The sequence below is a fragment of the Dipodomys merriami genome, unplaced genomic scaffold (assembly GCF_024711535.1).
Source record: "Dipodomys merriami isolate MVZ:Mamm:240054 unplaced genomic scaffold, mDipMer1.0.p SCAF_30, whole genome shotgun sequence".
NCBI classification, from domain to species: domain Eukaryota; kingdom Metazoa; phylum Chordata; class Mammalia; order Rodentia; family Heteromyidae; genus Dipodomys; species Dipodomys merriami.
In genome coordinates this window covers 9366508-9387367 of record NW_027204493.1, presented here as the reverse complement: position 1 = coordinate 9387367, position 20860 = coordinate 9366508, and the positions used below count along the sequence as shown (strand labels likewise).

General features: G+C 35.9%; 1 protein-coding gene across 1 annotated transcript in view; it reads left to right on the top strand.

The window, feature by feature from the left end:
• Positions 1-19942, top strand: part of Fgf10 (fibroblast growth factor 10) — a 77400-nt gene extending 57458 nt beyond the window's left edge. The window contains exons 2-3 of the mRNA XM_070041143.1: positions 13850-13953; positions 15869-19942. Of these exons, the coding sequence (XP_069897244.1) occupies positions 13850-13953; positions 15869-16066 (302 nt within the window). The 3' untranslated portion in view covers positions 16067-19942. The remainder of the gene's footprint in view (positions 1-13849; positions 13954-15868) is intronic.
• Positions 19943-20860: the final 918 nt, after the last annotated feature.

Genomic DNA, 20860 nt, shown 5'->3' with positions numbered 1-20860 from the left:
GCAGGAAAGATGTTCCCAACAAACTACATATAAGTTTCACCTCTTCCTCACTCTAGCCAAATTTCGTCTTTACTTCCTTCCCTACAACCCTCATTCCTTCCTTGTAATCAAAGATTAGAGATTTGAAACAACAGAAATGAAAGATGAAATAACAGCTGAATACAGGTGGTTCATGCCAGTAATTCTGGCTACTGAGGATACTGAGATCTGAAGACCATGGTTCAAAGCCAGCTCAGGCAGGAAACTCTATGAGACTGTCATCACCAAAAAGTTGAAAGTAAAGCTGTGGCTCAAGTGGTACAGCACCAGCCATGAACACAAAAGTTTGGGGATAGTGCTCAGGTCTTGAGTTCAAGCCCCAGAACCGCAAAATGAATAAATAAAAATAAATAAACAAATAAGAAGATTTTTAGAAAGAAATAAGCAACAAATGAAAATATGCGTGTTTTTCTTGTCTTTAATAACTGCTTAGGAATTTCATTTCAAATTTCGAGGTATACAAGCTTTTTAAGGGCATACTGAGTTTGGTTTAATTTCTATTGTAAGTTCTTTTTCTAGCTTGTTTTTTTAATAAGACATGTGTGAATCATTGATCTACATACCTATGTTTGTATCAATTGAATAACAATGCCAATGATATATACACCATACTGTGGATCCTGAATCTATTTAAAATATGAGGACTTCAAAAAAAATCTCTCTAGAAATTAGATTAGGATACAAAATTTAACATTAATTTGGACATCATTTGTAAGATTCTTATATGAAAATAAACAGGGCTTACTTTGAATTTAATCCAATAATAATTCTCACTCAAGTTTTTCAGTCATTGAATTAAATTAAAATTGTGCTACAGGTATTGTTATTGTTCCTGTCTAGTCTATAAAGATCAGGAGAAGTGTAAGAAATTTAAATAAAAATTGAACACTATGAAACTCTTGGATAATGCTTATTTGACATTTCCATTAATTTATTAACCTAACCTGCTAGAAAGCCAATCACTTCAACCAGAATTGTGTTTTGCCATTTTTATGGTAACTTAACAAGTTATTTTCATATTTACCCAGTGTTGTCAAGCTTCTGTTTTTCCCTAACCAGGAAGAACACCAAAAGATACCCATCAAAAATTTAATCACTATACATTATAACAAATTATTTAAGTTTAAGTAATATCTGTCAAAATTTAAAACCTAATCAGAATTAAATGATTTAATTTAGAGTCCTTGCAATTTATTATGTATGTTATTTAATTTTAAGAGACTTTCTTTTGAATGAGAAATATTTTGACAGGTAAACAAAAATGGAAACTTTCCATCTTTTTTTTTTTTTTCTGTGCTGTGCATTGAACTGAGGGCCTTGTTAGGCAAATATTCTATCCCTTAGCTGAATTTCCTGCCAAATATACCAAAAATAAGTTTGGGATAACTTTTTCTTAAATGCTGTTTTTCCAGGTTTTTGTTAAGTTTTAAGAATTGTAGATAAAATTTGAAATGAGCACAATTAAACATTTAGTTCAACAAAATAAACATCAGGAAACTGGTATTTGAAAGGGATGGGGTGGGGTGCAGCATCTTTACAATAAAATTAAATTTAAAAAAAGAATCCAGCATATAACCTACAAAGTTAAGAATAGTGAGGGAAGAATAAGAATAAGAATGTTAAAAAGGGTGACATGCATCTAGATGCATCAGATGCATAAAATGCTTTATAAAATGGCAACTCCTTTGTACAACTACTTAAAGATAATTTTTTAAATTTAGAATTAGTTTAAGTATATAAATATTAGAAGCCATGGGTCACATCTACAATCCCAACTACTTTGTGGAAAGAGATAGAAAGGTTATGATTCAAGCTCAGGAAAAAATATTAGGAAGAGCCTGTCTCAAAGAACAAACCAGGTGTGGTGATTCATACCTGCAATACCATCTCTGCTGGAGGTATAGGTAGAAGAATGGTCTGACAAGGCCATCAAGAGAGAAAAACTCAAGTCTTTGATAAATAACTAAAGGCAAAAAGAGCCAGAGTTATGGATCAAGTGGAAGAGTCCTTGAATAGCAAACACCAAGGCCTGGAGTTGAAATTCTAGTACTGCCATAAATAAACACTGCAAGATATCAAAAAAAAAAACAATTAAGTCAATTTGTGCCCTTGCTTTTTTTGTTGTTTGGAAATTTATTAGAGTTTGAACTCAGGGCCTCGTTCTTCCTGAAAATATTCACCTTCTCCACAAGTTTTTACATGGGAACTTGGGATCATGTTTTCGCTTAAAAGGCAGGTGCATTTTTAAAAGAACATATGCTGAACCAGTTTAAAAGTGAGATTTTTACATAAAATATCATACTGAGATTATAAACACAGCTCGTAATAGGTCATGTAGAATTTTTCTTTTTTTTAATTTTTCTTTTTTTTTATTGTGAAAATACTTTACAGAGTAACGGGTTACAATTACATTGGCAAGATAATGAGTACATTTCTTTTTTTTTTTTGGGTCCGGTCGTGGGGCCTGAACTCTGGGCCTGGGCACTGTCCCTCAGCTCTTCAGCTCAAGGCTAGCGCTCTACCACTTGAGCCACAGCGCCACGTCTGGCTTTTTTCTTTTTTTGCTTATGTGGTGCTGGGAATCTAACCCAGGGCCTCAGGCACGCAAGGCAAGCGCTCTACCACTGAGCCAACTTCCCAGCCCATGAGTACATTTCTTATCAAGCATTGTAGCCTCCTCCTTTGTTTCCCCTTCCCATCCCTTCCCATCCTCCCCCCACCCCCCCACCCAATTCTCCCCGCCCCCCCCCCCACCAAAGTTGTAAAGTTCGTTTTCGACATAACAACTTGTACTTCTCATTGTTGCAATGGGTCCACCTGTATCCCTATTTAAACGACTTGATAATTCGTTAATCCAATACTTAAGGGCAACAAAAGTATTCAATAAACATTATAAAAGGATGTTACTTAAAAGACCATTTCCCATATATAAAGACAAAATCAAGTCACATTATTTGCATCCTAGTGCTCATTCTTCTTAGTTTTATCTCACTTAATGAATATTCTCCCTCCTCCCATTTGGTAAAGGCAAATACCTATTCTCAGATGACCTATCAGTTCAGTGCCTCTGTTCTCATATTGTCTATGCTTAAGTGTCTGATTCATCTGTTTTAACATATGTTTTTATATGCCTTCAAACTGTGATGGCAAAAACTTATTGTTTCTGGGAAAATACTTTCTCCATAATACTCTATAATACACCAGCTATATGCAATACTACTGTCAACAGGTGAATGTGTGACTATGTCTCTTTCTGTCTGTAACCTAGAGTTCTGCTTTCTTTCTTTACCAAATGCACGTTTTGCAATGATAGGGAGTCTCTATAGGTGTTGGAGATAAAGCATCCTCTGTACCTCAGTGTCTGACCAAACACTGGCAATCTCTAACCAAGAGAGCCATGATGTGTTCAAATATCTGGATTAAGTATTCTCTTTCCAGAAGAGGCTAGCATGTCTTATTATCAATATCATGAGTTACCAAAATCCACTCTATAGCAGGAGATAAAAATAAGTCCGTTTTACAGTTTGGCAAGACTGTAAATACACAGATTGTCCTTGTATATAATAATTTCAAAATGCACATACCACATCAACATGCTTATGCTCCTTAGTAATTATTATAATCACCTGCTTTCTAACCAGAGGCTAATTATGTGCTATTCCACACCAGGTTGAAGGCTTGCCAAACTTGCAACATATATGTGAAATTTGACCCTCTCAGACTTGTTCTACATTAATATTTTTCTACATGGAACTATTTGTCTTTACTAATTTATAATTCATGAATCGTGTAATGCATCAGGTGGGATTTTTTTCTTATGGAAAACATCTCATCAAGGTGCACTTTACAAATCCATTTTACCTAGGATTAAGAAGAAAAATACTATAATTAGTTACCTTAAAGAAATTCATAAAGTTAGTGAATATGGTTGGCATTTTACTGTGCTGTCTTTACATTAAATGTCTGGATGCTCATGGACATCAGTTTTGGAAACATGTGATGAAGTTTCTTTCTACAGGTACTTGGCTAAGCCCTTCTCTTTCTCAGAGTCTCTCACATCATCTATTACAGAAGAGAATGGTATAGGAAGCACACAGTGTCTACATTTCTTGAAGCTCTTCTCTAACTCAACAATTTGCTAAAAACAAAGTCTTTTCTTAAGTTTTAAGTACTTTCAATGTTTCCCACTAGAAAAAATTATACAGTGGAATTTCATTATTTTCATTCATTTTTGAGACTCTGAAATCCATACTTTATTAAATTAGCCTGACCAGAATTTTTAATAGGGCCTAGGAGGCTTTCAAAATGTCCTAGAAGTTAACTTTGGGGTGAGAAAGAAAGTGTGACAATCAGGATATTTTCCAACACTTCCTTATCTGAACAGCTCCAATTTAGGAACGCTTGGCACTAGTGCATAGTAAATTTCAAATAGTATGTAGATTTTTTTTCATAGATTTTCCTTTATTTTCATATGGCTGATGTATAGAGCTTTTCCTATACAAAATAGCAGAATCTCCTTCCTTCTAGCATTCAATGAAAAGAGAAGCCGCTCAAGGGGATCTCTCTAGATTTTTTTTTCCCAAATGTGAAATTCAAGAGTTACAATAACAATAGTGTTGTAGCTAAATGTGAGGTGTGACTAGGATGCCATGATAAGAAATCAGGATTTCTAATTTTCCAGACTTTTTTTTTTTTTTTTTTTGTCGGTTATGGGGCTTGAACTCTGGGCCTGGGCGCTGTCCCTAAGCTCTTCAGCTCAAGGGGAGCACTCTACCACTTGAGCTACAGCGCCACTTCCGGTTTTCTGGTGGTTTATTGGAGATAGGAGTCTCATGGTCTCTCCTGCCCAGGCTGGCTTTGAACCGCGATCCTCAGATCTCAGCCTCCTGAGTAGCTAGGATTACAGGCGTGAGCCACCAGCGCCCGGCTAATTTTCCAGACTTTTTGAAGCATTTCATGACCTAACAAAGAACGTAGAGAGAAACGACAAAAAGAATAATTAGCCTTATAAAAATTTTAGAAAAATATATCTTCTGAGAGAGCAGAGTGATTGCCCTCACAGGAAGAAACATTTTTAAGAGCTGGCTCTTTTCTCATGGCTCTGCTATCATTTGAATGAATCTCCCCATCTTTTTCCAGTTATCTACAGTTTTAAGACTCTTCTGTTATGAGCTATTTCCCACCCTAAATCCCATTGCAGAATGGGTCTAAATGTCAATGATCATGGGTGACACACAAGATTTTCTAGGTATTTACATTTCCAAAAAATTAGCAAAGGAACCATCGCTCACTTTGTGAGTTAGTTGGATGAGTATAGGTTGTTATGAAGAGTCACAAATGACTGCCTGCTCTAGAAAATGTCATTTATGCCTCACTGTAGATACCTCCTAAAAATACAGATTGTAATTGTTAGGTTTTAAAAAAGAGGTTCCCAAGTAAGAACCACACATGCACGTGGTATTCAGGTAAGGGGTAGGTTTATTCAGTAGACCTGCTGGGACCAGCTGGCAAAGAGGGCTTCTGGCCATGGCCTTGGCCTTATCTGGGGGGGGGGGAGGGGAAAGGTGTGACCAGGTAAAGGGAGGTGGGACCAGGTGGGAGAAAGGTGTGGCCACATCAGATCCAGATGTAACCTCAGCAGATGTGGATGTGACATCTTCCCGGTGTCCCAGTTGCCTAGGTAACACAGGTAATGGGTGGGGTCTGCTCACCATCCAGGAGTAAACCTTACAGTAATATTTGAAACCAGAGTACTAGTTCAGTACTGATAAATAATTGAGTATTATTAACACATATTCATGAACTTAAATAGACTAAACTTCCTCTCCATTAATGAAGAAAATAAATTAGATGACCGTATGCCAATATTAACTGAAAATGATCGCTAGAAGACCTGAACTCATATTTCACTTGGAATTAAAATTCAACAAGAAATTGATCTTGAACATGATTCAATGCTTTATTTACAAATTTAGAATAGTGTCCCTAGATTGTATTGCAAGTTTCTCATGCTTTTAATAGTAGGTCAGTGACAATTATCAAATGACAACATCTGTTAATCAAGTAAAGCCTGGAATTAACAAGTGCTTTAGAATTTACTATTGTCCTCATCAACAAGCTCAAGCTGACCACTGAGTTTATCTTGAGACTTGAATAACCATCTAGTTGATCTTCAGGAAATTAGAAAAGACGTGTTTTTCTTAATTATTTATTGAGAGATGGCAAAAATTTTTCTAATTCAGGACTGATTTCTATCTATGATTCCAAGTCAATGTCAAGGGCATCTGAAAGAACTATGGCAGATAGAGAAACTAAATAGCTCTACCACATTACGCTCAAAAGGCAGCTAAGGTCTGTAACAGGCTGGGCAAGGTGGATTTGCCTTAGATTAATGATCAGCCTACTCTGGTATCCTTCTTTTAAAGATGAGATCATTCCAGAGAAAATACATTCTTTCCACCCTGGGTAAAGAATCATGGATAAAATGAATCTCTATTGCTTTGAAGCAATTTCATGACAATGAATATCACTTTAGGTGGCCATAAATGCCTTTCAACACAATTAGCCCTTTCAGAATGTCTATAAATGTAGCTGAAGACCCTTCAGTTTCCTTCCACCTGCAATTCTACACTCTTATTAAGAAGAAAAATAACACAGATTCTGATTGATGATCATCTATTGCAAGTTTTTCAAAACCCTGACCATAAAATGCATCGTATATATTTGTACACAAATTCCAAACTTCTCCTTATGTCGGTGTCAAGAATCCTACAGCTGTCAAAAGCAAACAAAAGAAATCTCTTCCTTTCACAGTTTTAAAAAGCAATGTTTAGTGGTAGATTGCTGCCATTATTTGTGCCTCTTCCTGTTTGTGGTTCTTCTCTGCACATGTTTCTGCCAGTGTCTTTTCCCATCAAAGCCTCTGACTGGTAATGCAGAGCAGTGTGTGGTCCATAGACCAACAAAATCAACACAGTCTGGAAATCAATATGCTAGAGCAGCTAATTCTATAGCTCCCACATAGATCTACAAAGTCAAAGATCCAGCAATCTGTTTTTAAACTAGCTTCCAGATGGTTCTGATGTAAGCTGGAGTTTGAGAATCACTGGTATAAATTAATTTATCACCATTCTGATTCAACAGGTAGTAAATACATAACAAATACCAATGTAGGCAGCACACAGTGCTGTGAGCCACATGCAATTAGTCCCAACTTGAAAATGAAAGACTAAGACACAGGGAGCATATAATCCACTAATCTAAGCTAACATAGCTATTAAGTAGCTAAACTGAGATTCAAAGTGCTTTAGAACAGCTATTACTTACTTTCTTCCCATTTCCACTAACCTCCTTCCTAATTTCCTGGCATAACTTTACTTCTCCTTTAAAAATTTGAAGAAGTGGCCAGGCATGGTGGCTCCAACTTGTAATGTTAGTAACTTGAGAGGAGGAGATTGGCAGATGAAAGTTTGAAAATAACCAAGAAAGAAAGAGAGAAGAAAGAGAGAGAGAAAGAGAGCAAAAAGAGAGAGAAAGAAGCGAAAGAAAGAAAGAAAGAAAGAAAGAAAGAAAGAAAGAAAGAAAGAAAGAAAGAAAGAAAGAAAGAAAGAAAGAAAGAAAGAGAAAGAAAAAGGAAGGAAGGTAGGTGTGGGGACAAACAGAAGTTTGCAAGACTCCAGTGTCAATCAATAGGCCATTCCTACAATTAACGTAAGAATCTGGGATTTGATTTTTAATGAGTTTTATTTCATTGCTCTGTTATACAAAAGATTTGAGAGTCTTATCTTTTTCTTAAAATTAACCTTATGTGTACAAAAGGGGTTTCACCTGAACAGGTCAGTTTATGAGTACAATGCATCTTGATGAATGTCACTCCTTTTAAATTTCTAACACTTAAACTTTGTCAGGCACATTCAGACCTTAGTACGGAAGAAAAATGTTCCCTACAGTTAGGGAAGTAAAAAAATCAAGGGTGTGTGTGTGGGAGGGGGAGGCCATAGACTATATGGAAAGAAAGGCTTTCAGTGACCAAATCTAGAAGCAAAGTGTCCCATTACTACTGGGTGTGGTCCATATGAGGTCCATATCCAGAATGCCATTAAGCACAAATGCAGTTAACAACCCTGGGTAGCTCTACAGGTGTTTTCAGATTACAATCGAAAAGATTAGTTTGGGAGTCTGATTACAATTTTGGAGAAGGAGAGAGGGCTTTCGTTTTTAGGGTTAGGATTTATATATTTCAGTATACTAATCTTGATACATTTCAGTACAGTGATTAAAGCTATCAAACTATAGAGCATCATAATCTATTTTGAGTTAAGAGAAGTAAGTTGTAAGAGAAAAATAACGGACGTGAGTGGTTCTGAACGCATGAGGCTCTAGGTACATGGTATTTATAATCTGCTTTGTTAAATGGCAACTCTTTTGCACAATTACTATAAGATAATTAAACAAAACTAAAGAAAAACCAAGTTTTCATCTAGAAAAGAGAAGGCAATTTACATGGAAATTTTGACCTTCAGGTTATTCCATGTACTGGATAAGAGCTCATTTCTTTTAATGTGTGTTCCTGTACTAGAGCTTGATCTCAAGGACAAGACAATTTCCTTTAATGACTAGCACTTCCACCTTTTTTTTCTCATTAATTGGAGATAAGAGTTTCTTCAAGTTGTCTGCCTGGACTGGCTTTGAACCAAGATCCTAATATCTCCATCTCCTGAATAGCTAGGATTACAAGCTTGAGCCATGGGCACCTGGCTTGTTCCAACATATAAGTTTTTGTGGTTTTTTTAACGTTATTTTTGTACTTCTTAATAGAATTACAGGGGACTTGCTGAGAACTGTAATTGGTTTTTTTAACCTTTTCACAGTAAACAGTTAACTATGGAGCCACATTTAATTATTGAACATATTATGTGCAATGTGTTGTTTAAGATATTTCCAAACAAAAATGAATAAAAGTTTGAAAGAAAAAAATACACAATGTACAACACAAATCACTCTTATTACAAAATAAGACATATGTCATATAGAAAATGGTCTACTAATTTACTAGATGATAAACAGTATCATAGAAATAACTTACATTTTATTATTATCACTGTATTACATTTTAACAAACACAATCCAACAACATGTATTTTGAAGCAGTTTCTACTTTGGGTGAAGTACTTCTAGTCTGTACAAGCTGTTACAAATCTGAGCCTTAACTCTTAACATCGCTTGTCACCACTTTCTACCTGGTCGCCTGCATTCTAGTTGGTAAGCTAAACTTCTGTTTTTTTCTAAAAATGTCCCACTGTCTCATGTTTAGGATTTTGCTCATGTTTTCCCACCTTCATCTTAAGTCTCATGTCCAGTGATACGTGTGTGTTGGCAGCCCAGCTTGTACAAACTGCCTCGTCATTACTCTAGGTTTCCTTGTAACATGTTTTAATCATGATTCTCTGTATATTTATCTTCTTGTTCACAGTAAGTAAGAGGAATTTCCAAAACCAAAACCACATTTAATCTGAGTTTGCATTCTCAGTTTCTAACACAATGCCTTTATCTTCTTAGGTCCTCCCCCCCTCCTCCCCGCAAAGTTGTAAAGTTCGTTTTCAACATAGCGTCTTGTGCATCTCATCATTACAATGGGTCATCCTGTATCCTTATTTCAGCATTTTATTATTTCCCTTTCCCTTCCCAAATTAGAAAAATGTATATACAAGATGCAGGGCACCAGAATCAAATACAGTGACAACAGGGGTTTTACCATGGAGGAAGAACATACAACCAAAAAAATCACATAGTACATAGATTGTCAAAACCAAGAGATTCATATTTTGAGGGATAATCACAAAAATTCATTATTTGAATATGTCTTTAAACTCATAGGGAACCTTATTTGCATGAATGAAAATTTCTGTCATTGATGATAAACTTCTGGGATATTGCTTTCTTTGAAAAACAAACTGATTTTGAAATTATATCACTTTTAGATAATTGTAGAGAGAGTCATATAATTTACTGGACACATAGGGAGCTTCAGTATCTTCTTCATTCACTTTCTCTCAGGAAGCTCTTGAATGAACATTGAGTTTTATACCAAATATAAACCTAGAAAATTACAGGCTCCCCATGTAAAAATCATCAGACAACATTCCAAAATGGAGCTCCATTCCAAAATAATTTTACAGCAAATTAGATCATTGTCACCGAAGAGCAGAGAACACTGGAGAAATTCCTTTTGAAAAAGTAGAGAAGTCTTCCAGTCTCAATCCTTCAGAAAGTCACATTTACATTTGTAAATGTTTAAAATAAATATAGTCACTGTCAGCTGGGAGAATGTGGCCTAGTGGTAGAGTGCTTGCCCAGCATGCATGAAGCCCTGGGTTTGATTCCTCAGTACCACATACACACAGAAAAAAAAAAGCCGGAAATGGTGCTGTGGCTCAAGTGGTAGAGTGCTGGCCTTGAGCAACAGAGCTCAGGGACAGTGCCCAGGCCCTGAGTTCAAACCCCAGGACTGGCAAAATAAATAAATAAATAAATAAATAAAATATAGGCACTGTCCATGACCTACAAAATCATCAAAGTATAACTTATTGATATATGGTGCACCTAAAACTTGTTTTTGGAATGTAAAGGGGCTATAAATCACCTAGGTATTTCTTTTTCCTTCTATCCTTTTCCCTTTCCTTTTTTCCTTCCTTCCTTTATTTTCATTTTTTCCCCTTCTTTCCTTCTTTCCTTTCTTCCTTTTTATTTCTTTCCTTCCTTCCTTTCATCCTTTTTCTGTATTGAGGATTGAACCCAGAGCCTTATGCATGCTATGCAAGAGCCCATATTAAGACAGTGTCTTCCCACCTAAGCTACAAACACACACACACACAAAACAGCATCCAGATGTGTTGGAGCATCACATAATGCCCTGTGAGATATAAAATATGTTATAAATTTAAAAAATCCTTTTCAAGTTAGCCTTATCTAGGTAAGTTGAGTGATTCTTTGGATACTAGTTTCCATTTGTGATAAAATAGACAGGTTCAGGGACTTCTTAGCTAAATGTCATCTACCTTATGCAGCCTCAGCGAAGGATTTGGTAATATCTAAATCATAAGCTTCTATTTTTAAGTAAACTCAATCTTGTTCCTGTATCATAATCCCAGCATCACTTTTCATTTGCTTTGTTTTTTCCTTGGCTAAATTATTCCTTATTGCTGTCTTTTCTGTGTATTTCCACTTTGCAGTTTAGTGACATTAGGCACTTGCTTTTTGGGTAAAACAATTAAGTAGTACCCTAAATATTTAATGCCAGAATTCAACCTCCTGCCTTGCTCTGTATCACGTGGTAAGACTTTAGGACTTAGACATTACTCTTCATGACATAGCAACATGCATTAAGTCCTAATGTGCGATCAGTGTAGAGCATAATGCCCTGTAGCACCATAGAGTACTGTAATACATCATATCACCTAGTATCTTCTAGTATCTTCCGCCTGTTCAACTGGAATTATACATAACAATACCTCCTTAGAGGGCTACTGTGGAAGTTAAAGAAATATTTTAAAAATACTTTAAAATATGCAAATAAATGTGGTATGTGTGTTTAATGGTAGAGGGCATAAAAGCTAGGATGGATTACAATGAAAGCAATGGCCAGTATGAGGAAAGGACTGCCAAATATAACAATGTTGTCTTTTCACTCTTCAGAATTTTTTTATTAGTTTGAGTTTACAACTAGAACAATGCACTTTCTCTGTGCTAGATCAGACACTTTGTACAGGATACAGAGAAAGAATATTCCACAGCATATAGTCTTAGCCCAAGTCTCTGATTAGGCTTTGCAGTTACAAAGTGCTAGCATTTCCATTAGTCCAAAAAACCAGCTTGTGAAGAATAAGATGCTAGTCCCATCGTAAGAGTGTGCTACTGTGCCCCTCTGGAACGCATATGCATGTACCCTTTGTATGTAATGTCTTGTACAGTGTTTCTCTTGCTAGGTGATACCTGAAAAGTTATAACGTGATCATCTTATGGAGTGTTGTCTGTTCTATTCAGGATTTACATTTAAATGATGAAGTTCCAAAATGTAGAACTATGGAGAAAAACTTCCCTCTAAAAATGAGTGAGATCCTAAGCTCTCTTTAACATGTTGCGTGCACTGACTCGTTTATCAACACTAGATTGTGAGAGAGAAGTTACTATGGTGCCCACTTTGTAAATAAAATTGAGACACAGAGACAGTTCTGTGATTTCTCCTGTGGCCATTACTAATAACACATGCAGAGCCAGGGGTCAAAACCAGATCTTCTGGCTCCAGAGTCCACATGCTAATCGTGCTGCTACTTCCCTACCCTACCTTTCTAAAGAGTTGTGGAATAAGTGGTTTTCATTGCTGAGATTTTCTTAACCTGAAACGTGTGGGCTGTTTGAGCACAATATCAAATGCTTTCCCTAAAGCTATCTTCAAACTGTTCAGACAAAATCATCTTTAGACGCACCAATCTAAACTTTTCTATTAAAAGGGAAAGGACCTGCTTGTTAGTTACTAACTCCATCAGTTTTCTAGAAAAAAAAAATTTCTGCAATCCAGGTTATTGATTCTGTTATTTTAAAGACTGTGTGGATGTTGGAAGTAATCAGTCTATATCTCAGAATGTCCACACGTTTGCCAAAAACGAATTTATCAGTTAAGTATAGCCAAGAGATTTAGTTTATCTAAGTGTCCTACAAAAGAAAAATAGTTTACCAATGTTTTTACAGATTGAGGTAAATCTGACATATCATTGACATATGCTATGGATTTAATTTAATACCATAGTACAGATGTGGGCTCTGATAAGGGTTTGTGAAATCTAGGCTAAGATGAGTAGAGTTGTTTCAATATTTATGGGGTTTGAAAATGCAGAGTTAGCAAAGGAAGCATTTTAATTAAAACAATATTTTCCTGTATATGGAAGGGAATCCTTTTAAAGCTTTACTACTTGTTCCCTGGGTTTGCTTGAAATACTGGTTAGGTTTGGGTTGGTTTTTTTTTTTTGACACATTTAAACAGGTTTGCTTTCCTTTCTTTTCCCTCACCCCCAATTTCTTTTAGCCTTTGTTTCTAGAGCTGAAAAAACATACATAATAGATTACAAGTGTTTTCTTTTTGTCTTGGTCATTTATCTGTCTTTTCAAGTAGGTGTAAAGAGAGCACAGAAATAAGAGAGACAAAAGGTGAACCAGGCTGGGAAGGTGGCTCAGTGGTAGAGTGCTTGCCTTGCATGTATGAGGTTCTGGTTTTGATTCCTCAGCACCATATAAGCAGAAAAAGCCGGAAGTAGTGCTGTGGCTCAAGTGGTAGAGTGCTAGCCTTGAGCTGAAGAGCTGAGGGACAGCGCCCAGGCCCAGAGTTCAGGCCTGTGAACCAAAAAATGCAGCAGTGATAACTCACTAGACACTATGTTGAAAATGAACTATATATAACTTGTGGATGGGGATGGGAGGGAAAACTGGAAGAGAGCAAAGGAAAGAGGTAAAGATGTTTGACAAGAAATGTACTCATTACCTTACTTATGTAACTGTAACTCCTCTGTACATCACCCTTACAATAAAGTAAAATAAAGTTAAAAAGAAAAGAGGGACACTGTCTAAAAGGAAATTCACTCCTTCCCTGACATATGTAATAGAAACCACTCTGTACAGAACCTTTTTAATAACAATGAAAAATTCTAATATATATGTATGTATACATATATAGTAGAAAATCGTTTCAGCTGATTTTACTTTGTCAACTAAATTTGTACAATGTTTACAATCAGCCTTTGTAAATTATATGTTTTAGGTATCCTGGAAATAACATCAGTGGAAATTGGAGTTGTTGCCGTCAAAGCCATTAACAGCAACTATTACTTAGCCATGAACAAGAAGGGGAAACTCTATGGCTCAGTAAGTATTCTGCTCTTGTTTACAAAATCCACCACACAAATCCATGGCCACAGTTTGGGAATGTTTATTCCACACATTGAAAAGCTTTGACATTGTTCTATTGCTAGTAAATAGAGCACAATGGACAGATCTTTTGAGTCTCAAGGGCCCACACAGCAGCTTATCCAATTCTGCCACACAGGCTGTTGCTGGCCTTTGTGAATCAGATACATAGAAGCATCTGGTCAGATTGGCACCGGAGCTGCAGAAATTTTGGGGAAGAAGGCTCTGAATTGAGTAGGTTGGCTGTGTGTGTGTGTGTGTGTGTGTGTGTGTGTGTGTGTGTGTGTGTGTGTGCTGTTCTATAGCTGAAGGTAAAATGGGCTTATAGTTTACATTTTGTTAAAAATCAGAAATGAGGAAGTATACTAAAAAACACATTGTTTTGTATGTTATTCAAGGAAGCCTAAAATTCCTTTTTTCTAGACAATAATCATTAATTTGTATTGTTCTTGAACATCATCAATGGAAAAATATTCTATGCCATTGGTTTCTTATAGAGCTGATAGTGCCTGCAAGCAATACCAAGTATTAGTATGTGTGACTTCCTCTGCCGCCTGCAGTGAAACTCACCCCAGTTCTCTTATGGTCACATTTAAATGAACAAAGAGCTAGTTTAGAATTAAAGTCATTAACATTGCAATTGTAATTAAAACTGAACTATAGACAGTATAACAATTTATCTTGCTCTAGACATTCACACAATGAGACCAAAGGCGGATATTCTTAGGAGAGGATCACAAAGGCTCAATAGCATACGTATATGATCAAATAAAATGATGTTTATTGAAATGAACTCCAAGAAATGGAAACAAGAGATTTTCTTGTTACTTTGGTTTTGGTTTTGTTCTTTTGTCTCCTTTGTCACTGTTTTTGTTTTCTGTACCTTTTGTCTTGTATGTAAGTTCATGTATATTTTGGGGAAGGTAAGAGGGAGTACAGAAATGGTGGGACAAAGGGTGAGCAAATGCAGCAATGATGCTCACAAGACACTCTGTTGAAAATAAACTATACAATTTGTGGGGGAGAAGGTTGTGAGGCAAAAAACTAGGACAAAAAAAGGAAAGAGGTGACACTGTTCAAAAAGAAATGTACTCATTACCTGACTTACATAACTGTAACCCTCTGTACATTGCCTTTATAACAATAAAAATTATCCATTTGCTCTTTTGTGAAGAAATATGTTGATTAAGTATATGAACATCTACCTGCCATATGCCAGATACTGTTGGATATATCTTTGATAAGGCTTAATTTCAAGTATTTTAATATATATAAACATGTTAATTATGAAATAATTACACAACCCACACTTGTAAAATACAAGGAAGACTTGAGAACAGCACGGTAGCCCTGTGATAAAGGTAGGAACTGTGCTTTAGTCTCTTAATTACTCAAAGGGTGACATAACTTGACTGGTTTGTGACTGTAGTTGCATTTTTTTATCCCAGTCTCAGCTTGATCAAGGAAATGCTAAATGAAATAAACTTTTTATTTCTGGGTTTCACTCTAGGAGGAGTATATAAGCTAACTATCAAAGTTGTACTACATGTTGGAGGCTCTATACCAATATCAATGTGAGGAAATAAAACATAGTTCACTTAAAACTCGTGGTTTTGCTCACCTGAAAGCACTAATTCAAGTCTAAAAATGTGTATATAATACGACTCAGTAATTTGAGCCATATGATTTCAAACACATATTCTATTTTGTGATTAGGAGTTTTACTCTACTGTGGTTGACATTACATATTAAGCACACCACTTGAGTAAAATGACAACTTTTAGTCATAATTATGGACTGTGGTGGTTCTTCAGATGGTTTATGTCATGTGGAATCCTCACCTTAGGAATGAAATATTGTTTTTCCTTTGCAGAAAGAATTTAACAATGACTGTAAGCTGAAGGAAAGGATAGAGGAAAATGGATACAATACCTACGCCTCCTTTAACTGGCAACACAACGGCAGACAAATGTATGTGGCATTGAACGGAAAAGGAGCTCCCAGGAGAGGACAGAAAACACGAAGGAAAAACACCTCAGCTCACTTTCTTCCGATGGTGGTTCACTCATAGAGGAAGACAGTGTCTGTGGATATCAAAGGCTCTTTGGCCAAGAACAGTTACTATTCTTCATGAACGTGATAATACTGAAGGCAAACACGTCACAGACATCTGCTCGTTGTAATGAAAGGAAGCCTTTGGAGATGTTTTTATTCACTGCTGACGTACCTATAATGTTCTTTTCATTAGCTCTGTGTCATGCCTTATAACCAAGATATAGGCAGATCGAATGAGATGGAAATTATTCCCAAGAGAACAACATTGTGGTTGAGTATTTTTTGTCATTATTGTCGTCATTGCTGTTCGATTGTTTCTGTTTGTTTTTATTTTTTATTTTTTTTTTGGTTGTGCTTTTGTTTTTGAAACCTCTGAGATAGAACATGAAACAATCTGCTGAATGATCTTCGGGAAAGTTATTTATGGAATACGAACTCATATCAAAGACTTTCTTTGCTCAATCAAGCCTAGTAATTTGATGAGCGGGAAGACATGCAAGCATTTACTGGAAAAGCACTTGGGTCATACCATATACATAGCCAACCAAAAGAGCTTAGAGTGTGGTACCATGGAAGAGTTGGATAGGCGTTAAAAACATAACACATTAGGGTGAAACTGTTCTAACAATACAAATAGTATGGTATGCTTGTGCATTCTGCCTTCATCCTTTTCTATTTCTTTCTAAGTTATTTATTTAATAGGATGTTAAATATCTTTTGGGGTTTTAAAGCGTATCCTCAGCAGTTTCCCTCTGCCTTACCTTCTGTTTTGTTTTTTTTTCTTCAGCACACCACATGCATGTTCACGACAAAGTGTTTAAAAAGAAAAAAAAAACTTGGCAGATGCTTCAAAAATAGGAGATGAAATTAGGGAATCAGTCCGAGTGCCCCATGTGCTGTCAGTCGACTTGATTTCCACTTCTGCAATAACAACCATTGGTGATAAATATGGCAGTGTGCCACCATGGCTTGAGTGAGAGATGTCTGCCAACACTTAACAATAGCTTCTCCTCCTGAGGTTTCCATTCCCAAAAAACAATAGGTGAGAAAAGATAAGCATTTCTCTTTCAATAGATTACTTCACCTTGAAGAATATACTAAATGAAGGAAAGGTTAAATATATTTTAGTAGCCTGGTCTCATGAGTTCCTAATTTTTTTTGCCATATGTCACAGCAGTAAGTGGTGAAGAGACTGTCTGCATATATAAAAACTCTTTGTAAATCCCACATAATGAATCCCCCCCACCCACCCAAGGAGCTATCAAGGAATTTGGTTTGAAGTATAACTGCCCCAGGGGCTTACCCTGAGCAAATATATCCTGGTATATGTGTAATCATATACAGAAATCTGTTCAAGTCATATGAGCTAGTCTTTACAAAACCAAATAAAACTCACTTTCTGTAAAGTTAAAGAGCTTTAGGAGGTTCCATAATATAACCATATCAAACTTCATTTTGTTAGAACAGGTATAGGAAACAGTACATAAGATTACCAATCATCACCTTGTATTCCACTAAATAAATGCATAAGCCTTATTTGCAGTGTCTGTAGTGATTTTTAAAATGTAGAAAAAAATATTATGTGTTCTAAATACTTTTAAGTGATAACTATAAGACTATATTGATGCTGCAGTTCTATCTTCATATCTCTTGTTGTTTTCTTTTTTTTAAGTTTGTTTATTATTTGGACACTGTATTTTGGCACAAGGAAAGGAATCACCAAAATGTGTCTTTGTACTAAATTTTAACCTGGACAAAAACTGGTATATTGTAATTCTCCTATAACTTCCTTGTACCAATGGTTAACCCGCATTTCTATTAAATCTGTCATTTTAAAATTAGCTTTATTGTGAAATTTTCCCACAAAATAATCCCACAAAGGTCAAAATTTTATAACTCCTTTTTTAAAAAAGTTGACATTTCAAAAAAATATATTTGAGGCACAGTATTTTGAACTAAGTTGTGTTTTGTGATACTTTGCTTCCACCTTTCTTTGTGACAAATCGGACACTAAAAAAAGTTGAATCTTTTTGTAGTTGGATACTGTATGTTAAAATTTGCTTGGTAATTATGTCTGAGAGCTGTAATGGAATGCATTCATATGGGAACTAGGTACCCTTTTCTCTTTTATTTTAAAGTAATAATTGCACCTGACACAGAAACAAGGACCACCCACGGCCAAAATTAAATGCTTGGTGAGACACATGTGGTATCAGATGACCACATCTGACAGCAAAGAGGGCAAAACTGGATTCTTATTCCACATAGCCATTTAGATTACTAAAGAGACTGTGTATAAACAGTCATCATTACAGTACTTAAGACCCTAAAACAGCTTCTAGCAAAATGTATCAAAGCTTGCAGTATCCAAAATTAGAACACAGTTTCCCCCTCTCTCCCACCATCCTCCTCCTCCACATCCATCCCATTAGCGATAGGTACAGAAACAGTTTGGTAAAGAGAAATGAGATTCTTCTGCATTTTTTAAAATGACACCTTTGATCAATATTAATAGAGAATTCTGGTCCCTTTTGCAACTACTGAAGGAAAAGAAGTTTTGTTTCAGAATGTCATAATTTAAAAAAAAATAAATTGGGAGTTCTTCCTGTATGGAAAGTGTGGGTCCGAGCCCAGAGAGTGAAGGTATGTCAACCACAAATGTGTGTCCATGTGAGTGTTGGTCATGAGGAGACTCCTAAGGATAGAGTTATTTCCTTCTCCTACCTCCCAAAAGGCTGAACAGTATATAGTATGTTACCTTTAAATAAAAACAATAAAAAAAAACCTCTGGGAAAAGAAAATACAAATATTGTCTTTGTTTGTTTTATCAGCCTAAAACTCTACCTGGTAATAAAGCAAGAAGCTGGAGGGTTGTGTGCATGGCAGGATGTGGCTAAATGCCCCACGGCCACAAACAACAACAACAGAAAAAAATTACTCAAACATTTGTAAGGTTTCTGTAATGTTTTACATGTGTGAGTCGGCTATCCTGACTCTAATAACAACCAAATGCTCTCAGTTTGCCTAAGCATTTGGGTCCCCTCGTTTACACAGTGGATAAAGAAGAATGAATTGAAAACAAGGATGGCTTGGGAAACAATGAAATGCTCTTGGAACAAAGCCAATAGACAAGAGATGGAAAAATACGATTCCCAAGGGATGGGACCAAGCCAATGAATTCGATTTACAAAGTGGGAAGGAAAAAAGTTCATAAGAGTGCCAGTTATTGCCTGCCATCTTGCTCAAGCAAGATGATAGACATGATTTAGATGTTTCAGTGTTAACACTGGATATTTCTAACAATGTAGATGCTGTTAATTTAGGATTTGATTATTCAGTGAAATAAAATTAACCTTTGGCCTCTCAGTAAGTTAAACATGGTCTAAATAAAGATACAGGTAGGAAGCTTGAAATACTTCACAGGAAATAATCCCATATGATAAAGCGCCATACCCATGAACCAACAAATGTCGATAATGAGCTCTTGACTATTTGCCTAGACAGGACTTTTGAAAGAAGAAAATGACCTCTTAGAAAGATAACAGGGGCAAAGGGGAAACTCTTGATTTCTAGCAGAACTGGACAAGGAACCAACTAAGATCTGTTCCCTCTTATTTCAAACTGACTTTTGGTGGTTGGCTGATGCTTGCTTCCAATTTACTTCTTTCAACTTCCAAACTCAAAACCTTATCAGGAATGAGAGCTCACAGACCAACTTCTAGACTAATCACTATGTCGAGAGGTAGATCTGTCTTCACTAACATGTCCGTCAAGAGGGAAGGTAGAGATTTTGGTAGCCCAAGGACTACAATGAATGAAAAACCATGCATGAACATAAAAGCATTGGCTGGCAGGTGTAGAAATGGAATGGCTGTTAGCTACATCTGGTCAAAAGAGCTCCTGACTTATATTTACTTTTATCACATTTTTATCAGTTCTAAGAATTCTCCATATGTTCAAATCAGAGAGAGTTCAAGTAATTTTTATCATTTTATGCATTTTAATAAAAAGATTACACTTATTTTGATTTAATCCTAGAATAGGGCTCCAAATACAAGCTAGGACACTGAGGAGCTATAAACTTTATAAAATGATCATTGGGTGAGTGTAAGTTTTGTTGAATAAAGGCCTGTCCTCTTTTCCTTATTACAATGTGATGTTATTAATACTTATATAAGTTCATCCCAGAGTATGCAATAGTATATTCAAGTATGCCAATATATAGAAAATTACATGCCATTAGTTTGTTACTTGGAAAATAAAGGGAAAAGGAAAAAGAAAGTCTTGCTCTCTATTTCTGTTATATCTTGTATACATTCATCATAAAACAAATAATTAGCATTTCTGTTTCTTCTGCCAGACTAGAAGAAAATAAAACACTAAATGCATTTGTAAGGGAAAACAATCCAGTAAAAGCACATTTATAAACATGATGTGTTAGTTAAAATAATAATGATCAAACTAATGCAAGCAAAGAACTGGTCTCAATCCTAGGTGCATAATAATGAACAATAAATCATGATAGCAGCTAAGGGCAAAAATTCTGTACTCCGAGACAACTCATATGTCAACCATACATGCATGTGGCATGTATTATTTTGCACATTTTACTTTATTTTATTTTTCCTCACAAAAGAGCCTACATTCATTTCTTGGTGTAGGCAATTACATCCTCTAAGATGAGCACGGCAAATGAAGAATCAAAACATCCTATGTTCCTCATTACAACTGTAAATTGAACATATGCCTTCATACATCTTCAGCAGTGACCCCAGCTGTAGAATAACCAACTGCAGTATGGCCTTAGCCC